A 21,262-nucleotide genomic window follows, 5' to 3' on the forward strand; every position below is an offset into this window, starting at 1 on the left:
TAGCGGTTGTCGGGCGTTTTCTCAGTGGGCAGGAGGGTGGAGGTTGGTTTCAGACCAGTGGGGGCCGTTTTCGTGACTGGGGACCGGTTTTGCAGCAGCGCTGCAAAATCGGCCCCCTGTAAGAAAAGCAGAAGCAGTGTAGTCCCCTATGCCCCTCCCCCTCCCCGCCGGTCCAACTTAATTGCCAAGGCTGGTTTGTGTTCCCAGTCCAGCCCTGATCTTTATCCAATGATTGTACGATGGTGTGTTGGTATTACTCCCTCCTAAAATGCTTAAAATGCAAGTAATGCTATTCCTACACATTTATCATGTTCAGTCAAATGATATTTTTTTGTGTACTGCTGTAATACTCATGTAGCAAGTAGCTTTTACTAGCACTTTTCTGCATGTAATTTGCAAATCAAGTGTAATATTTATGCTTTAGCAACGCTTTTTTGTGCTTTAAACTTAATCATTCTCACCACGATTCAAGGTGAACGAAAGATAAGATCTCAGGACAATAACTCCTTGCTTTCAAGAAGTACTGCACTTTAAATCAACATCACCAAGCTTGCCAAAAAATTAATTTTCAATAAAAGTGAAAACACTACCCTGTTCAATTTCGCACCTTTCATGTAAGTCAGATGAAGTCAAATTTGTAATGTTATGCCACTATTGCCCAAATGAACACTAGCATAAATATATCACAAAGTGTGTTTCCTCTGTGGCCCTATAGTTAAGTTATTCAATACAGTTACACAGTGATCATCGAGCTGCAGCTCAATAATCACTAGTGATGAACTACTCCATTTTTGACTGCTCCCTGTCCACCATGTCTGTTTTGCCAGCGTGTCTGATGATTGTAAGAGCCAGGAAATATGGAGCAAGATGCCCCCCTTGGGTTGAACATGAATTAGAAGAAATATATTGCAATGTGCTTTGCTTCTCCCCAGTCCATCAGCGCGCTGTCTAGCACTATCATTGAGAGTGGGAATGATGTCCACCACTGGGCACAGTCGACACAAAGTTCATACATGAAAAGTGAAAGTGAATTTGTGGCCTTATTTGTGTGTCGAAAAAAGTATATTTTTCGTGGGAACAACATAATGGCGAATGGTGGAATGGAAGTATTCAAATAAACATTGAAGGGACAGACTGAATGCATGAGAATGTAAAGCAACCTTTGTTCAAACAAATAATTTTCATGAAAAGTACAAGAAAGTTAGACACAAAATAAAGAATTCTAAGAAATCTAGATGATTTAAAGAGCTTTTTTCGAAAACAAATTACATTTTGAAAGAAAACTTTTTCGAGTATAAAAGTCACATTATGAGGAAAAGGCCCTGATTTACTAATTGTAGTGTAACCTGTAACTCTTTGAACTTGGATCCCCATTTGTGCTTGAAATATGCATTAGGGTTATTTAAACTTCACTTCCCAATCCAGCATAACTCATATCATATGGTCAAAATGCTATCAAAAATGAATCTGAAAAAGTTAGGAAAAACACTAAAAATGGTGTTCTCGTCTCTCACAATATAGATTTCGAAATGACCTCAAGTTGTATGAGCCTCAGTGTTAATCAGTCATAAGTCATTCTACAGGAAAGGGAGTTTTTATGTTTAATGCAACAGTGTATTTCAAAATGTAAGGGGCATATGTACAAGCCCCTATCGCCACGGAAACATCACTTTTTATGAGGTTTCCGTGGCAATAGGGACTTTGCTTTATGTACAAGGCAGCGTTAACCTCTTCAATGCCCGTGACGAGCTGGTCTCGTCATGGGCCGCGGTTGCGCTGTGCCCATGACGAGACCAGCTCGTCATAAACCCCGCCCGCTAATGAAACGGCCGGCACAGGGCGGGGAAAGGGGCGGGCACTGAAGGGGTTAAGCCACTTAATGTGGCTTTACGCTGCCTTGTAAACAAGGCACAGTTTCACGCTATGTTTAGCATGAAAGGAGCGTGCAGTGGGTGTTGTAGTGGGCGTTCCACCGCAACACCCATTGTATTTGGCGCTGCCCCCTATGTACAAGGGTGGCGTACATAGGAGGCAGAGCCAAAATTAAGACCAGGAAAACCCTGGTCTTAAGTTGGCGAAACGAGGAGAAGTGCATTATTTCTCCTCGTTTTTGCTTTTTCCATGTGTGCTGCCTTGTGCAGCACACAGGGAAAAAACAAAATGCCATGGTCTGTTTATGTACAGGAGGGTGCCCCTTCCTGACATAAACAAACCTTTTCAAAAAATGCAATTTTGTAACTTTCATGTATGCTGCATGTAGCAGCACACATGAAAGTTACAAAATGACATTTTAGGATTGTTTATGTGCAGGAAGGAACACATTCCTACACATAACCAATCCTCCCCTGCACACAGACACCCTTGCACTCTGGTTCAAGGGTGCCTGCGTTGGTGCTAAGTTGTTAAACTTAACACATTGACCAGGGAAAACGCAGGCTGCACCACATTCTTATAAATATGGTGCAGCCTTGCGTTTCCGAAGTGGCGGAGCATGTCGTTAATCTCAGGAGGCTAACGACACGCTCCGCCACTTCATTGTACATATCCCCCTGAGTCCTTTAAACCGGCTTGGTAAGGTACAATTTCAGTCCTGTTGCTGAATAAAAACTCATGCAGGCGGTCTCTTCTTAAAGGGCAGAGATGAGACTGCCATCCACGTTCTGTACATTCTGAAAATGTTTAAATAAGTCACGTTTCACCACAAGCTCTAAAGATTAGTAAATTGGTGTAATCCATTAGATTGCTTATTATGGTACCAGTTGTAGTCTGGATGTTCTAGGTAATTTAGTGCAGAGGCATTTTTGAGTTGCCTGTACTTAAATAATATTCCCAGAATGGCAGTCCCTATTTTTCAGAATGATATCATCTCTATTGATATAAACTCACGATTTCTTTGCTAGCTGGTTGAGACTTGATGAGGGCTCCATCGCAAAATGTGTGGTAATGCAGCAATGGTATTTGTGGAATTTGGAATACTGGCACTTTAATTAAATGTCCCTGAAGAGCAGGCAATACCATGGCAGAATCTCTGTGCCTACAGTGCTTCCTTCTTGTTTATCCTCTTTAAGAGGGCATGATTCCCCTAAACATTTTGCCTACTGTGAGTAGATATATTCTCTGGATGAAAAACGCAGGAGGTGAGGTTTTCCTGTGAGCCTTTTATTTCACAGTATGATTGGAATCCTATGTTACCATCTGCATGGTGAATTACCGGGCATCTGTATTTGTGCATGAGTGGTTGTGAAAGAAAAAAGACATGACTGTTTGTACATTTGAAGCCTCTGCCTCAGGCTTGTGAGGAGGTCCTAGTCATATTTTCTATTCTCTTCAAGGCTGTGCCTATCTTTCCATTTCGAAAGAATGCTTACATCTCTGCTTCTTACATAGAAATGTTCTTATGGCATCAAATTGCTAGAACATGATAGTTTTGTGAGCTTAAGAGTGGATATAAAATGCAACTTTTTTACAAGAGGTCTTTGGATACTCATGAATCATCACTGTAGTGCGAATAATCGATGAGCCTGGTATTCAGAGCCATGTTTTTTTAGGTCGAGCATTCGAGACCTCTTGTATATACTTTAGTATATACTTAAGTATATATACTTTAGTATATACTTTAGTAAATACTTATATGTGTATGTACTTTGTGGGCTCCGGAGGTCAACCCTAGGACTTGTCTGCTTCTGCTTGGGTACTTTCTTTTCTGTTCAACTACCTCTGTGTAACTGAATTGATAGAAAACGACAAGCAGAGGTCAGTAAAATACCAGAATTGCTTTCTACTGAGGGAATTTCTTTTTAAAATGTTTCTGGCAACTGCCTCTATTTAACTTTCTTGATAGAAAAGGACCGGCAGAGGTCAGTAAAATACCAGAATCACATTTCAGCCTTCTCTAGATTCTAGTCCATAGAAATTTTCTTCCACGAGCACCCGTAGACAATAAAAAAAAATTCAAATCTTGTATTTTTAGTGATATGACTACCAAAGGCCCTGCTTTTATTTACATTACAAACAGAGCTTTGGACAATACCATTTCCAGCTGAAAGGCAATATTTCTCTCCATGTGTTCCCATATCTGGTGTGTCACACAGTTTGATGCTTACTTTCCCTCCATGTTAAAGAACAGTAGATGTTTCAGCACCCAAGCTAATGTGCTGCATAGCTAAATACATATAAGGTCCCAAAGGCGAGACCGATTGCATTGCAAATGCTTGTTTTACCTCACGTGTGTTCAGCTGCATAAAAGTAATCTGGATGTTATTCAGCTGAGCTGGCACGATAGAGAGTCATTTGTTTAACAAAGTATTTCTCTTTCATATAGCATCACCATTTGGATGGTTTTATCGATATGAAGGAAAATTTCCCACCATCCGAAAGGTATAGTGTGCTAAGAGTGCTGTGCCATTATTTGTCATTAGTAGAAATAGGATTTGCAGTGAGTTTCCTTCTTTCTGTATTCTATTTTTAAAGTTAATTTTTCCTTGCAACACAGCTCTTGGACAGTAAGCTTCCTGCAACCTTAAGTGTTGTTGTTACAGTTATGTCAGAAACACATATTCAGCAATTTGATCCAAAAAATCTAACAGGTGACTGCTGACTGTGAATGGGTTTCCTAAATCATAATTTAACCGATTCACAAAGCACTTAAAATTATGGCTTGAGTAGTTTAAACTCATCCATAGCCACATTTCATTATTGTTATCTGACTCACATACATTTGCAAACATTACTCACGTATGCCCGTTTTGCAAGTTCTACATCTTTCATCACACGAACTTGTTTGTAGGACTAACAAACGTATGAAATTAAACCTGCAATATTGTACTTTCTCACGTCCCAGTCTTAAAAATGTACTTCTGGTTCATTAACATATTGAGGGCGCAATTTAGCCTAATGTTTTTGACTCCCAGTATACACAGATGAAAAAGAACCAGAGAACAGAGATGCAACATAATCCACTATTCTGTAAAGCCAGATTCTGCCCCAGGGAGAAAGTTGTGAAACACAATGCATGTCACACTTATACCAGAATTTGACAATATTCTGTTTTGAACTAAAAATGATCAAAATCCATTTCGAACTCTCACAACCATAGACCCTGACAAGCACAGGTGCTCTGAGGTAACTAACTGCAGGCAATCGTTCAATACATTACGCTATATTATAACATAAACATGCTACACTCAGGATTTGTTAAATGACAGTGCTTACTGACATTTCTCACACTGTCTAGTCTGTCCGCGGATATCTAACACGCATTTCCAACGGGGGTATTCAATATTGACAAATCTGATTATAAGCAGAATGAGTGTTATTTTCAAAATTATTATTAATAAAAAAATAAAACGTAATTACAAAATCTAAAGCAAATTGAAAGCCCCCAGGCAATTAAACACAAGAATACTGTTCCTAATGGCTACCGTTTTGGATGGTCTCTTTGAAATACCTGCCAGAATATTTAGAAAACATACAGAAATTTCAATGAATGGTGCACTGTAAACCCGTAACATAATAAAAAACAGCCACTCGCAACCCACAAATTGCATCACATCAAAAGTGACATCCACTGCTTGTCGTGCGTGTGCTGATTGTTAATCTGTGCGCTCTCTCTATTATAATTTTACTTTAATAACAACACATTAGAAGGGGAAAGAAAGAAAGAAATCCAAGACCGACAGCTTATTTGAACAAAAGAAGAGTAAAAAGGAAATGGAATTCGAGATTAAACTCGCTATAGAAAAAGAAGAAATGTTGGACAAAGAAAGACAACTGAAAATCAACCGACTTGTGCAAGAGGTATATTGTATACATACACTTTACAACTCCCTTACATCTGTGTTTATACAAAAGCAAATCCTATGGTGAATACATTTGAACGAAACATTTCAGGCATGTATAGTTGGGAGTTTATTTAATGAACATTCCCGGATTACTAGTAAATACAGGTCCACTGTGATGGAGTATTACTGAAAAGCAGAGTGGGGTCCACATAATATGTTTTCCTGTCAGCAGTAGCAGTAATTTAGTTCATAGTAGAGCATATGAGTGACATGGCAAAACTGGACCTCATGGGCTCCCCAGTCTCCAAAAAGGGCAGTCAGAGTTAGAACCACGGGTGCTGGCCAGCCAAATTGCTGTCCCCTTCACACCGACAGGAGAGCTTCTTGTTTTATAATCTAGTGAAGAAACTGGAGGAGATAGGGGGCATGCATTGGTAATTGGCAAGGGATACAGCTCATCTAAATTGTACTGGCAGCAGCGAGGCATCCTATTTGGAGATGCAATTGGTTTAGTCTTTATGAAGGGCACTTTATAGTGGAAAGGCCTCATGTGCTTCAGGCATTCTTTTCGTCCATTGCACAAAGTCCATCTTTGTGTTGCTATGATATTGTGACATTTGTAGCTGATTTTATTTTGATCAGGTTCTGGACCAAGGTCCCTTTGTATTAAGTGGTTTTGGGGATGAAAGTCTTTGATTTTAAAAGATCTCAATTTTACGACTGCAAAATCACAAATCTCAATGTCACAATGTGAGCTGAAATACAATTTCCGACTCAGTATTAGTTCTTGCAATTCATTGCGATTCAGAAAGTGAGAGTAGCATGAAGGTGGCATCCCCTCCTTACAACTTGCAATGTCATAAAGCAAGGATTTGCAACCACAATTGGGATTTCAAGCAAATAGGTGGGTGCCGACATCTAAAAGGGGGTGGTACCAATTCACAAAGTGGAAGGTTGATCATGACAACCAGCTTTCACTGTGTGACGTTGGGCTGCTGGCACTGAAGTGAGCCTGCATTCTGTCCTGAATTCCATTTGCCAAATACCTATTTCATTTTTGGATTGTAAACCCTCTCCTTTAGGGATAAGATCCTGCGATAAAAAGTAGGCAGTCTGCAAATGCAAGTCTCAGTATGGTGATTTGCTGTCTCTTGCAGGTCTCCCTTGCTGCATTCACTGCTTGTTTGGTGGGACAGGCCAATAGAATCCTGCAACATTAACATAATTGATCAAAAACACTGGCTGCTTTGAAACCTAACCTTTAGAACATTATCCACGATTTCCCAAGATTAACCATCAAGTTGACCACTGGAGAATATGGTAGAGCAACACTTTCAATGAAGTAAAATAGACTAGTGAGTGTTCAGTGTCTTATGGATCATACTCATAGGAAAAGGAGAAGATATCCAAATAAAATCTGGGTAGTCCTCAAATAGCTACAGTAGAATTAGTGCCTATAAGTGTTTTTGATTCAAAGTTAGTTAACAATTTGAAATCTGAAGAGGAAAGGAAATGAAAGGTATGCATGAACAGACTGAATTGAAATGTGACTTTAAAGGATGTGTGATTGCTAAATTTGTACACCATGAAGGAGTATGTGGTCATGATCTAGTGAAGGAGGTTTAGTGATACTACTGCTGCACAAGAAATATTTATTTTCTATTCTGCTTCTACCTGTGCCGTTCTATTAACTATGTGCAATGGTGGTGTGACAAAGGTTTCAGAGACCGAGAGAGAGGATTTGGAAGAATCGGAGAAGGTTCAGCATTGGGTGGAAAGACTTTGCCAAACACGGTTAGAACAAATCTCCTCTGCAGAAAATGAATCACCTGAGGTAAAATAATTCACCCAAATCACATTGGCAGTGCAAAATGAATGCACATCATTCCTCACACTGCATGTAATTATTCTGAAACTTCCCTGTACTATCCAATTTTACAATATATACTGTGAGTATAACTAAATTACAGATAACTGGCAGTTACACTCTTAAGATTAATCTATGTTTTATCAAATAACAATAAAAACACCAAGCAAAACAATGCAGAACATACATAGAGGATGTATTCTACCAGAAACATAGGATGCATGTAGAAACCCTCATGGGACCTAAATATCTGAGTGTAATTCATATTAATCTATCAGGAAACTCTTCTTTCCTTTTATGACCTCGTTGTGTGGTTTAATAACATAGCAATGTTTCTCATATTTAATGTTGATCCTAATATTCCTTCACATCTCAAAAGTAAAAGATTTAATTTGTTGTTCGTTTGAGGAGAAGTAAATACAAATATTTGTACTTGTGCTTTAGATCGGTAATGAACATATTATGAAGAGAAATTGAATTTAAAATTCTTAGAATGGGTATTTTTATTTTACACATATCTGCATGGGCATGGACAGAAGTTGTACACATTTACTTAAAATCATATCTAGTATGATTAGGCAAACCTGTGCTAAGGAAATATATCGTCCAGTGTTACCGTCAGTGATAACACAGAAAGCTGTATCAGAACCAGTTAGCCTGAAAAGAAATGGCCAAGTGTTGTGTTTTGTGATGAAGGTACCTCAGAGGGCAAAATAGCGGGTGTTTGATGCTGCAATGTGCGCACAAGATATTTTAATGTACTGTACTGCACATATTTTGTAGTAACTGTTTCACATTTCTTGATCTAAACACTTTTTTTTAAATAGTGGTTAATGAGGGGAATTTGTAAGATTTCCCAGGGCAGTACATTTGAACTTGGACAGCTGCCTGCTGTTCATACTTTCCCCTTGCAAATCGGTTTAGAATTATTGCCCTTTTAATTGTTTAAAATGACGTTGTGTTTCACATTTCACTGGCTCTTGATGTGTCTTCAACCTGTCCTAGACTTGTCTAGAATCCAACAACGGGCTGGCTCAGAGATAGTCTATAACTGAATGGTAGGTAAGTGAAGATTTAAGAGCTTAATTTTATGTTTGGGTTCTAGATTTATACATGTGATTTTTTTATCAGCTGCTCAAACAATGTAAGTACCCCAGTGGACGAGTCTTTGTGTTCTTTATACAAGCATATTAGTTTTCCTATAAACAACAATTTTCATCTTGATTCATTCTTGCAGGACATTGACAAAAAATAAGTCTTTCCAATTGTAGAGAAACGCTGGGATGCGTATTTGTCACACAAGGTATCAAGTACTCACCTAAACATCAGGAAAGCTAACTGGTCACCTCTGCAGATTGGGGTGTCTACTGCTAATTACCAATTTATTTGCTGCAGCTACAGGCTGTTATAAACTATACAAAATCTGGTTCTCCTCTGTGCCAAGGTCCAGAAAAGAAGAAATGGTTTAGAATTGGTACGTATAAATCACTTGGTGTCCCCTTGAGGTCAAAAATAGGCCTGAAATAATATGTTAGAATTTGTTGATGAGTCCCCCCGGCGGGCCCCGCGGCACCTACCTATAATTAATTCAGGCGTCAGGGGATTTAGCTCTCTGGTGTCAAAATAGGCTTGGGGAGGGGCTGCATGGCACCCCGCACCCCCCCTTTGTAATAACATGCAGCCCCAGGGGTTGGGGTCCCTGGGGCTTAATAAGGCTTGGGAATGTGTGGCCACTTGACCCCTCTCCACTTTTTTATTGTATTCGGCCCCATGGAATTGGATCCCTGGGCGCTAAAAAGGCTCTGGTAAAGGGGCCTCATGCCCCCTCCCTTAAAAATTGGCCCCAGGAAAAGGGGTACTCTTGCCGCACACACCAAAAGCCTGTTTACAGTGTGGGGTTGGCTGTCTCATTGGGAGTTGGTCACAGGGCCTGGTCGCAGCCAATGCTGCGCAGCATGGGGAGGATTGCCTTTGGGGGGATTGGCTGCCTGCAAGGGGGTGCTGGCCGCAGGACCTGGCCGTATATAGGTGGCTATTATAGGTTGGTGCCCCAGTGCCCTCTCGGTGCACCCACCAACCACCAAGTAGGGGGCCGGGGGAGAAGACCCAAGTCCCTTGTGGACCCATCCTGCTCCCTGCATGGTGTGGTACCTGGCATTGCTCCTACCCAGAGGGAGCAGCTGGTTTCCCCATGCTCCCTCTGGGCAGAAGCAATATGTGTTCTGTTTCCCTGCCCACAGGAGTGCAGGCAGGGGAGCAGAACACAAGTCTGCTCCCAGCCAACTGGAGCATGTTTAAATCTTCCACTGGCGGGGAGCGGACATTCACATTTGCTCCTGTTTGGTCGGAGTTTTAAAATTGTTCCTGTCAGATGGGAACAAATACATGTTTCCCTGCCTGCACTAATTCGGGAAGGGAAACTACTGTGTCCTATGGTGAACTCCCTGGGACACAGTAACTGTGCTGGCCCTGGCGAATGGGGTCCATGGGGCCTATAAAGGCTCAGATATGGGGGCTGTGAGACCTCCCCTCTTTAGACTTCATTTCAACCACAGGGATGGGGTCCCGTGGTCTTCAGAGGCTCAGGCGAGGGGTTGTGTGGGCCCCTTCTTTTTATGAATTCAGCCTCACGGAATGGGGTCCCTGGGGCCTTACAAGGCTTGGGGAGGGTTGTCATGCACCCATCCCCTTCATTAATATACCGGCCGCAGGGGATGGGGTCATCAAGCTCTCCCCCAAATTTTCATCCCCTCGAACGCATGCATCCTGGCGGTGGAGTGGAAAAGGCTGAGGGTTCCGCTTCCGGTCAGGTTTCATCTTGGCTCTGCTGTAATGGCTGCCGAGGGGAGAGCAAGCACGATTTTCCTCCTGCTCGCCACTGGGTCGTTCCCTGCAGATTGCACAGCTCCGCAAGGGGGATCCGAGTCTGGCACCCTGAGAAACAATAGCAGCCTAGGTGCAGCCAAGGACAGCAGCTGCGTGTCCCACTCCCGGCTCATCCCCGGCAGCCGCCCTCCTCCCACTGCTACTGGGACTGTCACCTGACACGTGCCCATGGATGTGGCTGATGGCTGAGCCCTGACCCCTTCCTGCTGGAGGTAACTGGGCAACAAGAGAGACTGAAGTCCCTCCCCAAGAAGAAGACAGCAACTGCGGCGATGCGCGCATTTAGCCATGGTGTCATGGATCATCTCCAGGCTGGTGGTATTAGTATACCTGAGGTCACCGAGGGGCAACCTCTCCTCCCTTCCACCCAGCGTGCACACTCCCCATGCGCCTCTCAATGCCAGCCTAACTATAACAGGTAGCGGGTCATGGATACGGGGAGGATGAGCGGGAGGGCATGCTGGATGGCTGCAGCAGCGCATACATTGCGCTTTACCACAAACAATGGCACTACTGCTGGTGGGATTTGGGAGCACGCACCCTTCGCAGGTGTTGCTGTTAGATTCCCACCATTATTGTAGGTCACAATGTTCAGAAAAAAGGCGGCTTTAAGATATTTAATTGCATGATTTTGTCATTCTCGCTAAATATTGGCATTATCAATTTGAAGGTGTTTTGATATGTGCAATGATTGTTCGAGTGTCGCTTAGTCTATAGGCATAATCACTGGGTGGGAGAAACTTTGCGTGTGAGCGGGACTCAGCGGAATCTCACCTACGTTTTTTATATCTCTCTGTGGAATTACGCAGAGTTCAACTCCGTGAGTTCTGCCCACCCTTAATCATACGTTCCTTGCCTTTCCAGCCATAACTACAGATTCACTCAGGGGGGTATGCAGCTTTTTGTGTGGGGACAGGCACAGCCTTATTCAGGTGCAAGTGCCAGCTCCTCCCTCCCAGTGTACCTCAGGAAGGCCCATCAGTCTGATGATGGGCCATCAGAATGCAAATTTCACACACCAGCTCCCTTTGTGTGACTGTCTAGAGGGAATGCACAAAGCCCAGCTGTCACCCAGCCCAGACATGTATTCAGAGACAGGCAGAGGCACAGAATGGTTAATGTAAGAAAATGCCAACTTTCTAAAGTAGGTATTTTCAGACTTACAGTTTAAAATCCAACCTCACCATCAGTTGTTATTTTAAATTGTGAGTCCAGAGGCACCAAACTCCAAATCTTTATCTTTTCCCAATTGGAAATTACACTTAAAAGATGATTTAAGGCAAACCCAATGTTAACCATGGGAGAGATAGGCTTTGCAGTAGTGAAAAACAAATATAGCAGTTAATCACTGCCAGGACATGTAAAGCTCAAAAGTACATGTCCTACCTTTTAAATACATTGCACCTTCCCCATAGGGCTGCCTGGGGCCTATGGGAAGCATGTATAATAAAAGGTAAGGTTTGGGTCTGGCAAGTAGATTAACTTGCCAGGCCAAAATGGAAGTTAAAACTGCACACTTTGAGCCTCGAATTGTACAGCCCCTGGTAAAATTTTACCTCACTGCCCGTCACTACACTATTCAGTGCCTTGCAAAAAGTATACACACAAACCATCCAGGTCTGTTGGGAAATCTTCTGACTATCTCTGAATTTCTGTCTATATTTCACTGGGGCAAAGCAAACATCCTCATTAGGGCATCCTTCATGGGATATATGTCATCCTGTCACTCCCTTCTAGGGCCAGTAGAGTCTCCCGCCTCTCACTAGGAATATGTTTCCAAAGACTAGCCCCTAATCTGCTTCAGGGACCTTGTGCATTTGGAGTGTGATTTCATAGGCCTCAAACCATCTATCTATGACAGTCCACAGGGATCCTACCTCCTTCCAATACCTGGGTATTCACATGTACCATACCGTCCAAGACCTTATGTATGGTAATCTGACTGCAGTGTGTCATCACTTTGGCCACAGGTAACCTTTTGTTGTTCCTTCCCCATAACGGTAATGAGTTATTGTTAATTGTCCATGCGATCATAACCTCGCAACTGGACTATGGCAATGTCCTATATCTCTGAGCCACTAAGAGAGGACTAGCCAAATTACAGCGGGTACAAAACGCCGCAGCCCGACTGGTGCTTGGCTTACCCAGAAGAGCAAACACTGAGAAGGCCCTGAGAGAATTGCACTGGCTGCCAGTGGAAAAGAGGGTCACTTTTAAGGCAATGTGCTATGGCCATCGCATCCTCAAGAAGTGCGGCCCCAAATATCTTCATCCTCTCCTAACGGAATATACTCCTGGTCAGACTCTGCGGTCCTTAGGGAAAGCCCTGGTGAAGGAACCAAGGATATGCAAAGCCAGATTGGGAGCCCGTTCTTTCAGGTACCTGGCGGCTAAAACGTGGAACACTCTGCCTATAGCCCTAAGAACAGAGACATGTGAGAAAAATTTCCGTAAACAACTAAAAACCAGGCTGTTCAGCAGTACGGAAGTCTAGCAAGTGCTTTCCAAATTGTATCAGCTCTCCCTCTCCTATGTCTCAGCTCGGGGACACACCGTTTGGTGTAACCAAGCGCTCTATAAATGAAATAAACTAAACTAAACGGTAATGAGTGGCTGTTAGACCTGGCACCATTGGCGTGGGTCTCCCCTGCATATCTTGCCTTTGCCTTCTGTGTTTTTACTGTGTGTTGGACTTCATAATGCTGGTATAGATGCCATTGGCACTTTGCCACTGCTGTTCAGTGCCAAAGTGCAAATGCTCTCTTTGTAAATTGTTGTGATGGATTAGTGATTCCATGATTTACATATTTGATTTACTAGTCAGACCCTAGTACAGTGCACTATGTGTGCCCAGGGCCTGTAAATCAAATGCTGCTAGTGGGCTTCAGCACTGATTGCGCCACCCACAATAGCAGCCTGTAAAATATAACTCTGGCCTGCCATTGTAGATCCTGTGTGCAGTCTGGGACTGCCATGTCAACTTGGCAAGTGCACACACTTGTCAGTCCCTAACCTTCCCCTTTCTAACATGTTAATCACCCCCTAAGGTAGGCCCAAGGTACCCCTGTGGGCAGGGTGCAGTTTATGTGAAAGGTAGGACATGCCCTGATGTGTGTGGCATGTCCTGATAGTGAATTAGTGTCAATTTCGCTTTTCACTATTGCAAGGCTACCTGTTCCCATAGAGCAGAATGGGGAGTTTGTTTATAACATTTCATAAACCTAACTACCCCTGGGAACAAGGTAGGAAAATAAAGTTTAGTATGCCTGAACTCAGAATGTTAAAATGCATATTTTATTGATGGTAATGTTGAAAGTAGGTATTTTCTTGCCTTACCATCCAGTGTGCCTCTGCCAGGTTTGTGTATTGCATGTCTGGCTTTTGGATGAAAGGGCTGGAGAGGGGCAGTGGCTCCAGAGAGCCTGATGAGTCAGGGCTAGGCTGAATAGATCTGGGCTGCATTTCGAGTAGGGGGAGGAGATTTCCTTTCACTTGAATGGGCCTAGTCTGCCTTCAAGAATGCTGTCTCCACCTCCTGCCAGGAAGCTGCACCAGTGAGGACATAATTGGTTTTGGCTGGGTACAGACCCTCTCTGGCCCCTCTCTGGCCACCACCACAGGCGACCTCTCCACAACAGAACTCACCTCTCACTATAATACTACTATGACTTCCATTCTGGACCAAATAGCCCCCTTGAAACAAAAATGAGTCAGAAACATTCCATCTAGATCGTGGTTCAACATAGACACAAACTCCGAAAGAAGACAACTAAGAGCTGCAGAAAGACTCTGGAGGAACAACCCGTCCACAATCCTCCTTAACCGACTTACATCAGTAGGCAGGGATAACATGCATCTCATAAATTCATGTTTATCAGCCCAAGATCCACTCCCTGCAGCTGTCCATGACTTTAATAAACTTTGCTTAGCTATTAAAACTCTTTTGTCAAAACTCATTACCCTTGCGAAACATGGCCCTGGTCAGTGCCGGTCGCTCCACCCGCCGCGTGGCCCACCTGCGTGTGCCTAGTCCCCGTTTGCCGCCGCCACTGCCGCCACTGCCAGTAACTGTTTCTTGGATTCTTATTGTATTTTATTTTATTGTATTGTGCCAGTACTCTGTTTCTCCCGCTGTTGTGCCCCTGACTGTTTGCCTGCTATCGCCGTTTTCCTCCCCCTGTTTGTCACTGTCGTGCCCCTGATTGCATTTCTGTTCTCTCCGTTCTCCCGCTGATCCACCCCACTCACCGCTCCCTGCCGCTGCTCCCCCGCGGCCCACCCCGTTCCTTCAGCCTCACCTCGCTCCCCTCCCCACTCGCCACCCCGCTCCCGCCTCCCAGCTGCTCCTCCCTCCCACTGAGTACTTAAGGTGGTGTCCGCGAGGCGGGGAGCTGTGACCTGACCTGGTCAGTGCCGGTCGCTCCACCCGCCGCGTGGCCCACCTGCGTGTGCCTAGTCCCCGTTTGCTGCCGCCACTGCCAGTAACTGTTTCTTGGATTCTTATTGTATCTTATTTTATTGTATTGTGCCAGTACTCAGTTTCTCCCGCTGTTGTGCCCCTGACTGTTTGCCTGCTATTGCCGTTTTCCTCCCCCTGTTTGTCACTGTCGTGCCCCTGTTGGACTTGGTCCTTTTTGCAGGGTCATCCCTAAACTTTTTGCCTTCCTCCTGTATTTTTTCTGACCTGGTGTTGGCTGTTTTATGACTCTGGGCACCTTACCACTGCTGACCAGTGCTAAGGTGCATATGCTCTCCCTATGGTAAAATGTTGATGTGAATTGACTTCCATGTTTGGCTTATTTGGTTTACTATCAGTCCCTAGTAAAGTGCACCAGGAGTGCCAGGGCTTGTAAATCCAAATGCTGCTAGTGGGCTTGCAGCACTGGTTGTGCCACCCACAGAAGCAGCCTGGTAAAATGTATCTAAGGTCTGCCATTGCAGAACCTGCGTGCAGTCTGGTACTGTCATGCTGACTGGGCAAGTGTCCCACGTGCCAGTCCTTAAACCTTCCCTTACCTTCATATTAGTCACCCCTATGGTAGGCCCTAGGGCAGGGTGCATTGTAAGGATAAGGTAGGACATGCCCTGAGGTGTGTGGCATGTCCTAATAGTGAATTACAGCCATTTTCGTTTTTCACTATTGTAAGGCTACCTGCTCTCCATAGGCCAGAATGGGCTGCTAGATTATAGCACTCTATAATCCTAGCAGGCTCAGGAAGCATGGTAGAAATTCATGTTTAGTATGCCTGAACTCAGAATAATAAAATACATCTTTTAGGAAAGGTTATTTTAATATCCTGGGTTTGCAAATGCTACTTTTAGAAAGTTAGCCTTTGCGTGCCTAACCATTTCAGTCCGCCTCTGGAGGGGAGGGCTATCTTCTTTGTGTGTAGCTTGAGTGACAGGGCTGGGAAGTTCCAGGAGACAGGCTGGGGCTGCCAGGTGGTGAATAGAAAGATTGCACCAGAATGGGTGGGAGGAGTGCACCTTGACTCTGAATAGAGCAGTGCTCTGCCACCACAATGCTGGCTCCACCCCCTGGGGAGCGTCTGATGTCTCTGCTCTGCCTGCTGAAAGAAGAAGCCAGAGCCCCAACAACAAAGTGCTCCTCACTGAAAATAACTGGACTGGGATTATGCAAAGGCCCCCCTGGCCTGTAAAGACAAAAGAAACTTGGTATAAATGTAGGAGCCCTGCTCCTCAGAAATCAGATCCTGATTGAACCACGAAGGAACTCTGTCTGACTAGAAGGACCTGGAAGAAGCTGAAGGAAGAGTAACTTTCCCTGACCTGGGGGGATTGGCCTGCAGTTGGTGCCTTGCTGAGAAAGGAGAGGAAAAGACTGAAAGAGACTTTGCACTTTGTTTTTCAACTATCTCCAAGGGCTTGGAAGAAGAGCGTGCCCCCTGAACTGAGTCCCAGGACCATTGGACTCATCTGCCTTCTAAAATTGAGTTGCCTGGACGATCTGTGCTTGTTTCCACCTGGATTTGGCCCCAGTACGCCTCGTACTACATCCGCCGCGAAGCCGTGTCTTTGCCGCCCGGCACCGTGCGTCTATTCTGACCCAAAAGCGTTAGTTCGCACCGTATCCCTCCCGGCTGCATTGCACCTAACCTTCCCCGCCGATTCGAGACGTACATCACTGGCTGCCGAACCCTGTACGCCAGACCCAAGCTCCATCGTCCCGCAGGTACGGTCCGTACGCTGCTAACGTACTGCCCGTGCCGTACTCAGAGCCGAGAAGCCGCAGTGCGCTGATCATCCCCGTACGCTATACGGTGCCGAGAAGTGTCGCCGCTGATCCGCACCGAAGGTACGGCCCGAACGCCGACGCCACGGACTCTGCAAGCTGATCCGGATCATCCGCACGTATCCCTGAAGGCCCCGTACCAACGCCGCATCCCGACGCCGCGACGGACCAGACCGAGTACGCTGCCGAACTACGACCCGGACCCATCAACTTGTCCCGCACTGTCCGTCGCGGACCCCACGAACTTAAGGTACTTTGTTCTGTTCGCACCGCAGTGTGCACGTCCCGGACCCCGGAGTCCGCACCGATTGTTTGACTCGTACTTTCTTTGTTTTTAATGCGGACGAGTCGTACACCCAGGTACGAACCATACAAAGCCTGAAAAGAATTGAGTAAAAGAAGCCTATTTTTGCATTTTAATCCTTTTTGCAAGAATATTGAACTTTAAAATAATACTGTGGTCATTTTAAACGTTATTCTGGTCTTGTGCTAAGCCTTATATAAAGAAACCTATTTTTGATATAACCTTGACTGGTGTCCATTTGTGGTGTGTCATTGTATTACTGTATGTGTTCACAAATGCTTAACCTATGACGCCCTGAGAATAGTCTTGACTGCTTGCACCACACTACCTAAAGGGTGAGCAGGGGTTATTTGAAAGGGTGATCCCCTTACTCTGACTTAGAATTGAGAGTCCCTGCTTGTCGCAAGTGCATACCTGTGCCAACTAGAGACCCCCATTTCTAACAGCCCCTGATTGCATTTCTGTTCTCTCCGTTCTCCCGCTGATCCACCCCGCTCCCCGCTCTCAGCCGCTGCTCCCCGCGGCCCCGCCCCCGTTCCTTCAGCCTCACCTCGCATCGCTCCCCTCCCCACTCGCCACTCCGCTCCCACCTCCCAGCTGCTCCTCCCTCCCACTGAGTACTTAAGGTGGTGTCTGCGAGACGGGGAGCTGTGACCTGACCTGACCTGGTCAGTGCCGGTCGCTCCACTCGCCCGTGGCCCAGCTGCGTGTGCCTAGTCCCCGTTTGCCGCCGCCACTGCCAGTAACTGTTTCTTGGATTCTTATTGTATTTTATTTTATTGTATTGTGCCAGTACTCTGTTTCTCCCGCTGTTGTGCCCCTGACTGTTTGCCTGCTATCGCCGTTTTCCTCCCCGTTTGTCACTGTCGTGCCCCTGATTGCATTTCTGTTCTCTCCGTTCTCCTGCTGATCCACCCCGCTCCCCGCTCCCTGACGCTGCTCCCCCGCGGCCCCACTCCCGTTCCTTCAGCCTCACCTCGCATCGCTCCCCTCCCCACTCGCCACCCCGCTCCTACCTCCCAGCTGCTCCTCCCTCGCTCCGCCCCCTCCACTCTCCATTTATGGCAGAGTCCGCACGTACGCGCAGCGTTCACGTGCAGCGGGTGCGCCAATGGTACGCCGAAGGCGCGCCAAAGGCAAGCCCGTCTGCGCCCCTCCGCGCCTGGACCTCGCCCAGCGCCAGACCCCCTGGCCCCCGCAGATGCCATCCCACCCGCCGGACGTACGACGCCACCACCCTCAGCGCACTCAACACCGGACGCCTCCCCGGCTGCCACCAAGCTACCCCAGGACGTACCAACGGACCCTTCACCTGCCAATCCTGCAAGTTCCCCTGCATCCGGACCTGCAACCGACCCGCACCCGCCAAGCCAAGCACCAACAGCACCCACCTGAAGTGCATCTTGCTCAACACCCGCTCCGTCCACAGACACGCCGTGGAACTATGGAACCTGCTCGACACCACATCTCCGGACGTCGCCTTCCTCACGGAGACCTGGATGACCGCCTCCTCAGCACCCGACATCGCCATGGCCATCCCGGACGGATACAAGATCACCCGGAGGGACCGCGCCAACCAGACGGGAGGAGGCATCGCCATCGTCCACAAGAACACCATCCGCATCACGACCAACTCTGAAGACACCCTCACAGCCGCCGAACATCTTCACTTCCAGATACACACCGACCCCAAGACCACACTCAGAGGCACCCTCATCTACAGACCCCCAGGACCCCGCACACAATTCAGCGAAGACATCGCAGACTTCATCAGCCCACACGCCCTCCCCTCCGCTGACTACATCCTCCTAGGGGACCTCAACTTCCACCTGGAGAACAACAACGACAACAACACCACCACCCTACTGGACAACCTCGCCAACCTCGGACTCAAGCAACTGGTGAACACCCCCACCCACTACGCCGGACACATGCTCGACCCAATCTTCTCCTCCAGCAAGTACATCTCCTTCAGCCACTCCACCGGACACCACTGGACAGACCACAGCTGCGTCCAGTTCAGCTTCAGAAAGACCACCACTCACCACCTCCCGCAACAGGTCCCCCGCAGGAACTTGAACAAGATCACCACCAACCAGCTCACCACATCACTGAACCACAACCCTCCCGCCAGATCAACGGACCCAAACCAAGCAGCCCACAACCTCGCGCAGTGGATCACCAACTGCGCCGATGACCTTGCACCCCTGAAAACCCATCCCAGCAGGCCCGGAAGCAAGAAAGCCCCGTGGTTCAACGGCGACCTCAAGAACTCCAAGAAGAACTGCCGCACCCTCGAGAAAGCCTGGCGAAAGAACCCGACCACAGACAACATGACCGCCCTCAAGCCCGCCACCCGCAAACACCACCAGCTGATCCACACCACCAAGAAGACAGCATTCAAGGAACGACTAGACAACAACGCACACAACAGCAAGGAGCTCTTCAGTATCGTCAAAGAGCTCTCCAACCCCAGCGCCGGAAACAACGACATCACTCCCTCACAAGACCTCTGCGACTCACTCGCCACGTTCTTCCACAGCAAGATCGCAGACATACACAACAGCTTCGGCGAACAGACCACCCCACCACTGAACCAACGCCCACCACCCTCCGCGACTGGACCCCAGTCAACACCGAAGACACCATCCGCACGATGAACACCATCCACTCCGGATCGCCAACCGACCCATGCCCTCACCACGTCTTCAACAAGGCCAACTCCGTCATCGCGCCCCATCTCCGGGACATCATCAACTGCTCCTTCAACACCGCCACCTTCCCGGAGAGCTGGAAACACGCCGAACTCAGCGCCCTCCTGAAGAAACCATCAGCAGACCCCACCGACCTCAAGAACTACCGCCCCATCTCGCTCCTCCCGTTTCCTGCAAAGTCATCGAGAAGACCGTCAACAGACAGCTGGCCGCCTTCCTCGAGACGAACGGATCCCTCGACCACTCACAGTCCGGCTTCCGAGCCAATCACAGCACCGAGACTGCCCTCATCGCAGCCACCGACGACATCCGAACCCTGCTCGACAACGGGGAAACAGCGGCCCTCATCCTCCTGGACCTCTCCGCAGCGTTCGACACTGTCTGCCAACGCACCCTAATACAACGCCTCAGCAATGTCGGAATCCAAGAGAAGGAACTGGAGTGGATCATCTCGTTCCTCGCCGGAAGAACCCAGAGAGTCCGCCTCCCCCCGTTCAGATCTGAGGCCACCGAAGTCATCTGCGGCGTACCACAAGGATCATCACTCAGCCCCACCCTCTTCAACGTGTACATGAGCCCCCTCGCAGCCATCGCACGCCAACACAGCCTCAACATCATCTCCTACGCCGACGACACCCAGCTGATCCTCTCCCTCACCAACGACCCCACCACCGCCAGAACCAACCTACACGAAGGGATGAGAAAAGTAGCCGAGTGGATGAAGAACAGCCACCTGAAACTGAACTCGGACAAGACGGAAGTCCTCATCCTCGGATCATCACCATCTGCCTGGGACGACTCCTGGTGGCCCCTGGCCCTGGGCAGCGCACCCAAACCAACAGACCACGCACGCAACCTGGGCTTCATCCTGGACTCCTCCCTGTCAATGACCAGACAAGTCAACGCCGTCTCGTCTTCATGTTTCAACATCCTTCGCATGCTCCGAAAGATCTTCCGATGGATCCCCACCGAAACCAGGAAGACGGTCACCCAGGCACTTGTCACCAGCTGACTGGACTACGGAAACACCCTCTACACCGGAACCACAGCCAAACTGCAAAAAAGACTCCAACGCATCCAGAACGCCTCCGCACGACTCATCCTGGACATCCCCCGCCACAGCCACATCTCCGGACACCTGAAAGACCTGCACTGGCTCCCCGTCAGCAAAAGAATCATGTTCCGCCTCCTCGCCCACGCACACAAAGCCCTCCACGACCTCGGCCCCAGGTACCTCAACAACCGGCTGACCTTCTACACTCACACCCGCCAACTACGATCGACCAGCCACGCCCTCGCCGCCGTCCCACGCATCCGAAGAGCTACAACTCAAGACCTGGCTGTTCGAGCAGTAGCGAACCCCCCCCCCACCAGGCGCCTTGAAACCACCCCGGGTGAGTAGCGCGCTATACAAATTTCTTGATTGATTGATTGATTGATGGCCCCAGATGGTTCGAT

At 47.2% G+C, this 21,262-nt stretch overlaps 1 protein-coding gene across 2 annotated transcripts in view; it reads left to right on the top strand.

The window, feature by feature from the left end:
- The window catches only part of USH1C (USH1 protein network component harmonin), a 739,024-nt gene that overhangs the window by 482,053 nt on the left and 235,709 nt on the right, over positions 1-21,262 (top strand). Inside the window, exons 15-17 of one of the 2 annotated variants that reach the window (XM_085648066.1) lie at positions 4,322-4,377; positions 5,644-5,796; positions 7,498-7,614. The exons of the other annotated variant lie outside the window; for it this stretch is intronic. Of the exons in view, the coding sequence (XP_085504192.1) occupies positions 4,322-4,377; positions 5,644-5,796; positions 7,498-7,614 (326 nt within the window). The remainder of the gene's footprint in view (positions 1-4,321; positions 4,378-5,643; positions 5,797-7,497; positions 7,615-21,262) is intronic. 2 annotated transcript variants of the gene reach the window in all.

The sequence above is a fragment of the Triturus cristatus genome, chromosome 3_2, assembly GCF_964204655.1.
Source record: "Triturus cristatus chromosome 3_2, aTriCri1.1, whole genome shotgun sequence".
In the NCBI taxonomy this organism is placed as follows: Eukaryota; Metazoa; Chordata; class Amphibia; order Caudata; family Salamandridae; genus Triturus; species Triturus cristatus.